Genomic DNA, 10,544 nt, shown 5'->3' with positions numbered 1-10,544 from the left:
CAAAATTAAAATCTGTCAAATCCAATTGTTCCAGTTTTGTCTACCTAGCTTATTGGTCTAAAAGTCACTTTTTTTTATTGACTTGAGTCCCCTCCAGCCCCCTTAAGGTTTATTTTATGATACGGAATTTAAATATATTGAAAAACGTTATAACAAACAAAATTAATGTTTAGATTGATCAAATCTAAATTATTTTTTACTTTTGACAAAACCTGCTGCAGCCCCCTTAACTGACGGATCGAATGAGCTTATCTAGACCTTTCTACTCACGTTCAACATTGAGAAAACCCCGTCTATTTTTGTCCTTATTCCCGTGACCCACCCTGTATATTGTAAAATGTATATGTGGGAGCGCTAAAACGTATACTTACAATCTAATGGCGTTTATACCTCGGTGAAACATGTATAGAAATTTACATTTATTATCCTACATTTTTATTGGAACCCAAATCAATATAGATAAGTACATTAAAAAAATTAAATAATTTAACATAATATAATATTATCAAATTTGTCCATAAAATACAAAGTCTGAGTGTGTGAGTGTGTGTAACTATAGTATAAGCGAACCACAGCCAAGTATATGGCATGGTTCTGAAATTTAGTACATATAGGTTATCCTATGTACAAGGGCCCAGGATGAGCACCACACAGAACATTTTTTTAATTTTGCACTTTAAAGAGGGGGTTACAGAAAATAAAATACCTAGTTATTATAATTGTTATGTTTAATCAAAACCATCCAAAATGATGTATTAAAAGTACCTATAGGTGCCTACATATATGTAGAGTTAACATAAGTTTTGTTTTCATAGTTTTTAAACGTTTAATGTAGGTATAGTTTACATTTAACGGAATTTGTAACAAATTTAAAAACAATTTGAACTTCAGGCGCACAGGCGTTTCTAATAAAAAATATACATATGTACAAAATACATATATATTTCCAATATTCATAAATTTCTATAAGCCTATATAAGTTTATTTATTTTTGAATTACATACAGTAAATAGATTTTTTTTTAAACTGGTTTTAAACCAGTTTTCACGTTTTTCTGTAATTTTATTTTCGATTTTGCCGAATATTTTGTATAGAAGGTATTTTTACTTTTGAACAAAATACCAAAAGTACCATTTATATTTATTTTTGTATCAAAAATCACCCTCTGTAGGTATAGTTGAATATTGAAGCATTTTTACTGTTCAACAAATTGATGACAGACACAAAACAATAAAAGACAATAACACTGATACACACGCCTGCACGTTGCTGCATTCAATGCTTTGCTCAGAATCAAATACAATTCCCGTTCATTATACACCTATGGAATCTTGACTGCTAAGGAAACCGAATATTAATATAAATATAAAAACGAACTAAACATGTATACATATGTATTATTATAAATTATCAATACTTAAAAATAAATATATATCGTAATAAGCAGAAATTATTTATCCATTTACTGTTTATAATAATATGTTGTTTCTAGTCATTGCAGTTGTGTTCAACTAGGTACATATTTTGTACTATCAGTTGTTAAAATAGGATCAATATTCTTTCTTTAGAAGTTGGCCATTAGCCCCAAATTTTTTTTAGGGGGAACGAGGGGCATCACATGTGCCATCAGTGTGGCATGAGAATTTGTTTTATTTTTATCAACAATAATACTGTCAATCAGCGTAAATTTTGGCAAGTGGGTGAAAGGGCCCATTATAAATGAACAATTTTTTTTTGTATCCACAATAGGTATATAGGTATTTTATTATATTACTATAAATCATAGTCATAATTATAAAATATAAATTAGTAAAACCGATGATCACGGGCAATATGTTAAAAAAACAATAAATTACACGTTTATAAAAGATAAAAATGAAAAAATGACAATATTTCGAAGATCAAGACCGTGCGTTTTTTCATTATTCTGAATGTAATACCTACTCAGTGTATTATTTAGATATAACGAACATTTTAACATTTTTAAACGATCAGTAACTTTTTGAAAAATATTTTATTTTTAATTAAAAAAACGCACCATCTTGCACACCGAAATATTCTGATATTTCAATTTTATAATAGGTATTTTTATTATAATTACCAAAATTAAGTGATTTTTATTCAGACTGCGTAAACGGGATTTGTCTATGTCTCTTATAACATACCAACATCCAATTTTAGTTGTACCTAAAAACTGATTTCGCCTGTCAAAAAATTTAATAAAAAAATTTAGATTTTATATCTTGTATCTTGGTTTTGGTGTAAATACCTAGGTACCTCAGTTACCTTACCGACAGATAAATTTGGGTAGCTTTGCGAACTAAATCGACCAAGGTGGACAATTTATTTGTGTTGGATTGGGTATAGAACTTAGTATAAATCGAACGTGGTTCAAACTTATCTTTAAACATTCCTGAGATCTCCAAGAACAATTCCAAATTTTCACAAAATCGGTCAAGTAGTTTTTGAGAACCTATATAATAGCTATAAATATACATTCAACTCTCATATTTGTTTTAAGATAATATAATTTCTTTATTAGAAACCATAAGCGTGCGACGATTTGATGGATGCTTTTACCTCATCTGCCAAATGGCAAACATTTAAAATTATACTAATTTTTGCTAATTATTTCTCCTATACCCATAGTAACCATTTAAAAACAAAAATTCCTGTTTGAGCACATCCTGAGGGTGTTTCTCTTCTATATTATGCATGTTATATTGTTATATACATATAAATCTTCCTCTTCAATCACTCTACCAATTAAAAAAACCGCATCAAAATCCGTTGCGTAGTTTTAAAGATCTAAGCATAGGTACAGGCAGATAAAGGGATTTTGTTTTATAATACGTTAAGATATAGATTCCCTTCTCCCTCCCCTCCGTAAAAAAAAATGAAAAATCGGGCGACATGGTGACACTCAGGAAGGTATTTGGAAAAACTTTGTGAAAAAAAATTGGAAAAATATTAAATAGTGTCGTCGCAAAATTGAAACATAAAAAAGGCCCGTTTTTTCATATGGATAACAACCGTTTATAAAAACCATAGACATATAAATTATTTATATTTATTATAAAAACCTTCTCAAAAAGCTCGTGCGCTAGTAAAGTTCCGCACCGAGTGCTAAACACTCGTGTAGTTTTCAAGATGAAACACGTTACACCGAAAATTGTGCACAATTGTAGTAGATGGAACAAAACGCTATTAGATTTTTTACACTCCGTGATACAAACATACAAAACGATAATATTCTCTTTGGATTGTGTTATTTTGTTAGGTTATGTGGCGTATGTTGCATCAGATAGTACTATCTTAAATCGTGGTTGCATCAATTCCTCGGTTATCGTTATCCCATATTATTGTCCATCAATCATTATACATAATATTTTGAATTTTCATTATTTCACATTTTGAATTTATTTTCAAACTATTTTAGATTGTTGTTGTATTATTGTTAATGTTAATGTATTGTAGTCACGGGTATTATTAATTATTATAAATAATTATTAAAAAATAAAAATACGTTCGAGATTATAATACCCTCAAAATGTTTTTGCGTTTGCATAATTTTGACCTGCAGACAAATTTCAAATTAAAACATTTGACTAATACATCATTGCAGGAAGTTCAATACTCAGATCGATTTATCATACCCCGCGTTGAAGAGGTAATTCAATTGTATAAAACATGAAACTGAGTAGTGAATACATAAAATGACATTTATTTATTACAGTATTTGAACCGCTTTATGCGATCTTCAAGAAAACAAACATTTCTGGATAAAGAGCTTATTGTTAATGCCTTGCGATCAGAGTATCCAGAGTATAATAGAAAATCTTGGGGTGTTCTGTCAAATCTAGTTGCTAGAGGTTTGTAGTTTGTTAATTATCCTCTAATCTCCTCGTAATGTTGTTTTTATTTTTCTCAGCGTTGACTGTACTCGATACTATAAAAGGTGATACACCAATAGTAGATAATGTATCATCGGAAGGCTCAACAATTGACATAATGTCTTCTGGAGAAGATGTTGTTGACATTACATTGTATCATTCTGACCCAGAGTAAGTATTATGTTTGTTTAATTTTCTTATATCAGGACATCAGGTGCATACACAATTGATTAATTAAATGATTCATTAAAATATAATGATCTATCAAGGGCCACTAAATCATATTTAAGGAACCATAACTCATAAGCTTGTAATTAATTCAAAATATGTTAAATAATTATGTATGCAACCCAGAATTAACATTATACATCTTGTTTTAAAGTATTTACAATATATAATAATATGTAATTATAGAGATGAACCAAATTCTTTTGACTGTGATATAGCTACTAATGGTGGTAGCAATAAGTCAGCTACTTGTCCTCCTAAGGCCTTAGAAAATATGGTATTTAATTTGATGAAGTATTAATATTTTGAATCAAGACAATTACTTCATTTATATTTATTTTATCATTTATAGCCTGGTTGGGTAATAGACAAGAAGCCATACAAAAGTGTAAAAAGAAAAAGTGATTTAGATAAAACTGTTGATGGAATGCCAACACCTCTGAAAAAAGTTTGCCAACAATTAGGTTCGACAGAAGAAGTGACTTTAACATTTGATGATTTAGCTGGTTGTGATTCCGTGTTATTGGTATTAAACCGAATCAATCATAATAAGCCTTGCGTTGTTTTATTCATTTTATTATATTTTTACTTGTGTTTAGGAAATATGTCAACTAATTATGCATATCAAACATCCAGAAGTTTATAAGACATTAGGTGTATCTCCTCCTAAAGGATTTTTGTTACACGGCCCTCCTGGATGTGGTAAAACACTATTAGCACAAGCTGTAGCAGGAGTATGTAAATTCATATTTTATTTTTCACTAATATTGTATTGTATTAACAATTATTGCATTTTAGGAACTTAAAATTCCGTTAATAAGCATCGCTGCTCCACAACTAGTTGTTGGTATAAGCGGAGAGTCAGAAAAACGAGTGAGAAAACTGTTTGAAACTGCTGTTAAATCAGCACCTTGTGTACTGTTTATTGATGAAGTAGACTCAATTTCTCCACATAGAGAAACCACTTCACGTGATATGGAACGTAGAATTGTTGCTCAATTACTATCATCTTTAGACAGTGAGATTACTAATTTATTTATTTATTTATTAATTAATTTATATAATTATAAAGTTTATAATGGTTTATAATTGTTTTTGAATTTGATTTTAGATTTAAAAGATGATGCCAAAGTAATTGTGATTGGTGCTACAAATCGCCCTGATAGTTTAGATCCAGCACTGAGACGAGCTGGCCGGTTCGATCGTGAAGTCTGCCTTGGTATTCCTGATAGACAATCTCGCAGAGCAATGTTGGGACTTATGTGTAAAAATTTACGAATTGATCCAACAGTCAGTTTGGATAGATTGAGTGAATTAACACCAGGTTACGTTGGTGCTGATTTGAAGTCCCTAACAAGAGAAGCAGCTACTGTAGCAGCTAATAGGTAAATATCCCTATTTCATACCTATTAATAATTAATTACATAGTTGTTACATAAATGGTGATTATAATTTGAAATTTCTAATATTTTAACCCTACATTACACGCATTAAAAATATTTACAGCACATGGTGTTTTTGACCACGTATTGAAATATTTCAATTAAAACTCGATAAATTGATAAATTATTATTAATTATGTTCGATATTGTGTTATCATTCAACAATTATTAGGAAAAACACAATTTAAAAATAACATATAATCGAATTCTCATAAAATTTAATTATTTATAAATGTCAGTCAACCACACACATGGTATTTTAAATAGGTAATGAACACTTCTTTATTACTGTCATTAGATCGTATACAGTTGGAAGTGTTGTAATTTTAGTTTATCACCTAATTAGAAGGTACTTGGGTTATATAACGTAAATCTTAAAACAATGAACACATTTCTGGAAGGATGTGCTCAAGGGTTATAGAATACTATACTGTCACTCTACACATAGTTTAGTCTGCTGCTAGAAGTCGTTACACAAATATTTGTTGTCTCCATCTTAAAAGTGTGTAACATAAGAAATTTATGCTCAACAGATTATGTTTATCTCCTTTAGTTTAAAAATTAGAGTTTCAACCTATTATGAAACTTGATAGTAAGAACATTATATGTGTTAAACTGTGGGTTTTTTAGGATAATTCAGTTTTTTAGTGAATTTTAAGCATTTAAAATTTTTTCTATATTATATATTATGCAAGACTTGCTAAAAAATTGAACTGTTGTAAAACAAAACCATGTATAAACACAGATAATGTTCTTACCATCAAGTTTTAATGTTTCATAATATGTCAATTCACTCTAATTTTTATACTAACAAGTTTAAAATTTTAGTTCTTAAGAAACTGCCCCTCAGATATTTAACTGAGCGGGCAATAGCTTCATTATGCCTTATAGATTTATACGTTGTTAATTTATAATTTATAGTTTTACCATAGTTTGCCTCCCTCCCCTAAAAATGTGCCCCACATTACACCTATGATCTAGTGTTTATAATACTTGGATCATTTTGATAGGTTATAAATGTTAATAGTTTAATATTAATAGCTACAATTTACAAGTCACCATAGTCCCACCATATCTTCCAAACATATCATGGACCTATTATACTTAGTACACAAAGTTAAATAACTCAAAAGCTATCCATTTAAATTGTATGTTGATACATTAAAATGTTCAGAAAAATTATCCGTTAAATAATTTGTAGTAATAAAGGAGGGTTTTCATTAAAAAAAAAAGAAGTTTGTATCTCCCAAAACAATCCTTTTGTCAAAGGAAAAAATGTTTATGATAAAATAAACACTTTTAGTACTGCAATTTCATATGCTGTAGAATTTTAATAATCTAAAAATCTTAAGTCTTAACACCTGTTGTGTTTGGATTTTGGATTTTCAGTTTGTTCAGATCATTTTACAAGGAATGGATTAAAAATAAAATATATTTTATATCGTAGAAGTCTATAATATAATTAGGGATATAGTTTGAATATTAAAAAATATTTTCATGCAATTTAAGCCTTATAATCACCATAAAGTAAATATTTGTTATGTAATAGTAAAGAATACACACACCCTTGGTTATTTAACAATTTGAAATTTGTTTATGATAATAATACACTTATAAGTTATAAAATTATTATTTTAATTAATTAATGTTAATAGAACTATTGAGGCTATAAAAAAGAGATTGCAAGTAATATCTGATGGCGATAAGCCTGATGAGACTGAACAGTTGTTATCATCGAATAAGAATCAAATAAAAAACACATTGAAATTGCTTCGCTCAGATAGTTTTATTCCAATAGAAGAAGTTAGTGATATTCAAATTGAATTATATGATTTTGAAGAAGCTCTGAAGAAAGTGGTCCCTTCGTCTAAAAGAGAAGGATTTGTTACAGTGCCCAATGTTACATGGGATGATATTGGTTCTCTAAAAAAAATAAGAGAAGAACTGCACATGGCTATGTTGGTCAGTATATTGATATTGTTATTTTGTTTTATATAATATATTTAACGCTTTGTAATAAAAAAATTATTTATTTGTTTTAGGCTCCTGTAACTCATGCTAAAGAATTCACTGCATTGGGTTTAGATGTTCCAACTGGAGTACTATTATGTGGACCACCAGGTTGTGGTAAGACATTGTTAGCCAAAGCTGTAGCAAATGAAGCTGGTATTAATTTTATATCTATTAAAGGCCCTGAATTATTGAACATGGTAAATATAATAATACTTGCTTAATTTTGCATAGTATAATCAACTTCGTTATTTTTATCTATAGTATGTTGGTGAAAGTGAACGAGGAGTACGTCAGGTTTTCCAAAGAGCACGTAATTCACAGCCTTGCGTCATATTTTTCGACGAAATTGATGCACTTTGTCCTAAAAGAAGTGACATGGATGTATATATAATTTACGCCAATTTTGCTTATGAATATTTTAAAGGATAGTTTATTTTACTTAGGCAAATGGTCGTTCTGGTCAGCGCGTTGTCAATCAACTATTGACTGAAATGGATGGTTTTGAAGGTGGTAGAAGTGGTGGTGTTTTTGTTATGGGAGCAACAAATCGGCCAGATATGATAGATCCTGCTGTACTTAGACCAGGACGTTTGGACAAAGTATTATATGTTGGATTGCCAGATGAAGAAGGACGTGTGGACATATTAAGAGCAGTAACTAAAGTATAAAAAACATAGTTTGGTTAATCAATTTTAATACTAAACACTCATGGTTGTATTTTTAGAATCGTAAAAGACCAGTGTTGGCAGATGATGTAGACTTGGAAGCGATTGGCAAAAATGAAAAATGTTCTTACTTTACTGGAGCTGATTTAGCTGCACTTGTACGAGAGGCAGGCATTTTATGTCTGCAGGAGTTTATAAGTTCAAATGAAGTGAATAAACAGTTGGCAATCCAGAGTAAGCACTTTGATGAAGCCATGACGAAAACCAGACCTTCAGTATCTGCTGAGGTATTAAATTATACTAGACTACATTATATTACAAATGTAACATTGTATACTTGTATTTTTTTTATAAAGCTTGAAGTAGGTTTGTGATACCACAGAAAAATAAAAATACCTAATATATAGTTTATTAAAAATTAAATGATTTATAAAATATTAAAATCGTAAAAAACTAAAAAATATCTTTTCATAATTAATTTAAATTATATAATGTTAAAAATATAACGTAAAAAACAAGTTTTGCATTCTAAATTAATTCCTCTTTTATAAACAATTAATAAATTATTTTACTGTAGCCTGTTGCACATTAGCACTCATAGTTGACCCATACTGTTTGGATTAATATAGGTAGTATAAAATATGTTTTTTCACGCCTGCACCGAAAGCTTAGTTTTTGATGACAGTCGAATCATTCGAAAGCGACCTTTTTCCGTACAGCGGGCGGTAAAGTGGAAATTCCCAATAGTACAACCAAACACTGAAATCTATACCACGGTCCTTACAAGACATACACTTTTGGGTACATCTTATACCCTCCTTGTATTACCTATGTGTAAACATTAATTATCTTTCATGAAATTGATTTCGTAGAATAATCCGATTGTTGCATAGATCCCTGCATAGTGCATTACTTTTGATTTATTTATTTTACATTACCTTTGTCGTGATTACATTTTTTTTATTATTATTTTATTATTTTATTAATTTAATTATTTTAATATAATAACTATTATTTATACTGAAATCTATACCACGGTCATTACAAAATATAAACTTTTGGTGATATTGTATATTCATATTATTACCTCCATGCATGACGCTTAAAATATATAAAACCAAATCGTTTCTTTCATGAAATATTGTTTTCGTAGAATAGCCTGGCTACAAATTTGATAGATTAAACTGATGCATAATTTTTCAACACAGAGGCGTGACAAAAAATAGTATGTATGGCTCGTACAAGAAGGCAATTTCAGTCTTGGGCGTAATTTGGCTCGTGCTGCACACATTGCCCGAGACTCAAATAGCCCAATTCCCGCTCTTGCCACACAAATACTATTAAATATATAAAAATTCCAAGATAAAATATATTTTTCATATTCATTTTAGTAATCAAATAAAAGTCTCTGGGGACTGGGATTATTATTTTATAAATTTATTTATTTAATTTTTGCACATAGATACTTTATACCCTAGATTTTGAAATTCCCAATATGATAATACCGTAGGATGGGGTAACTTTGATAGTATTGATACCTATTTATTTTTATTCACTAGAGTACCATGATGATGAAATTTTTTTTTCATAAAATGTGGTTACTTTGATAACACATTAAGAAATATAGGTATCAAAGTTGCCCACTACGTTGTGTAACTTTGATAGCATCTTAAAAAGATTGATATCTCAAAAGATAACATCAGAAATTTAAAAATTAAAACGTTAAAATATTAATTATAACTAGCTGTAACTAATATTTAATTTTGGGAGTCTTATCGTTAATACTACAGATGTTATCCATAAAATAAAAAGTTAAATTGTCATAAAACAGTAAAAAATTATCAAAGTCACCCCATTTTACTGTAGAAAAAAGTGCATCATTTGTTGTAATGTTAATAGTAACATCACTTCTGTATGTTTTTAACTACATTTTTTTAACCAAAAATGTCTAAAGATTTAACTAATAACCTACCTAATTCAATATTCATGTTGATTGTTGACACATATATATATTGTTATCAACACAAATATATACAAATTTGAATCTGTAAACCAATTTAACTTTAAATATTACAAACTTTTTTTGTGATTATGTGTAGTACAATAATAATGATAAATTTCCCATTCAACTACAGTGTAGTTACTACACGGTTCCTAATATTTTTCCTAACTATAATGTTTTATTTTTTTTCAGGACCAGGCACATTATGAATTGTTGAAATTAGAATATGCTGCACCAAGAAGTTGAAGTATAAAATAAAATTTCACTGATAAAATTAAACTCATTTTGTTCCTGATAATAA

The 10,544-nt window shown here is 29.1% G+C and overlaps 1 protein-coding gene across 1 annotated transcript; it reads left to right on the top strand.

Moving 5' to 3' along the window:
* Positions 1-3,450: 3,450 nt before the first annotated feature.
* Positions 3,451-10,544, top strand: LOC100164710 (nuclear valosin-containing protein-like). The gene is made up of 14 exons (XM_001948341.5): positions 3,451-3,670; positions 3,737-3,872; positions 3,932-4,064; positions 4,308-4,398; positions 4,474-4,647; positions 4,721-4,855; positions 4,920-5,139; positions 5,233-5,506; positions 7,219-7,525; positions 7,606-7,773; positions 7,838-7,957; positions 8,020-8,238; positions 8,301-8,528; positions 10,436-10,544. The coding sequence occupies exons 1-14, from the start codon at positions 3,551-3,553 to the stop codon at positions 10,487-10,489; spliced, it is 2,379 nt and encodes a 792-aa protein (XP_001948376.1). The 5' UTR covers positions 3,451-3,550; the 3' UTR covers positions 10,490-10,544.

The sequence above is a fragment of the Acyrthosiphon pisum genome, chromosome A3 (assembly GCF_005508785.2).
Source record: "Acyrthosiphon pisum isolate AL4f chromosome A3, pea_aphid_22Mar2018_4r6ur, whole genome shotgun sequence".
Taxonomy (NCBI): domain Eukaryota; kingdom Metazoa; phylum Arthropoda; class Insecta; order Hemiptera; family Aphididae; genus Acyrthosiphon; species Acyrthosiphon pisum.
This window is presented reverse-complemented; position numbering and strand designations above follow the sequence as displayed.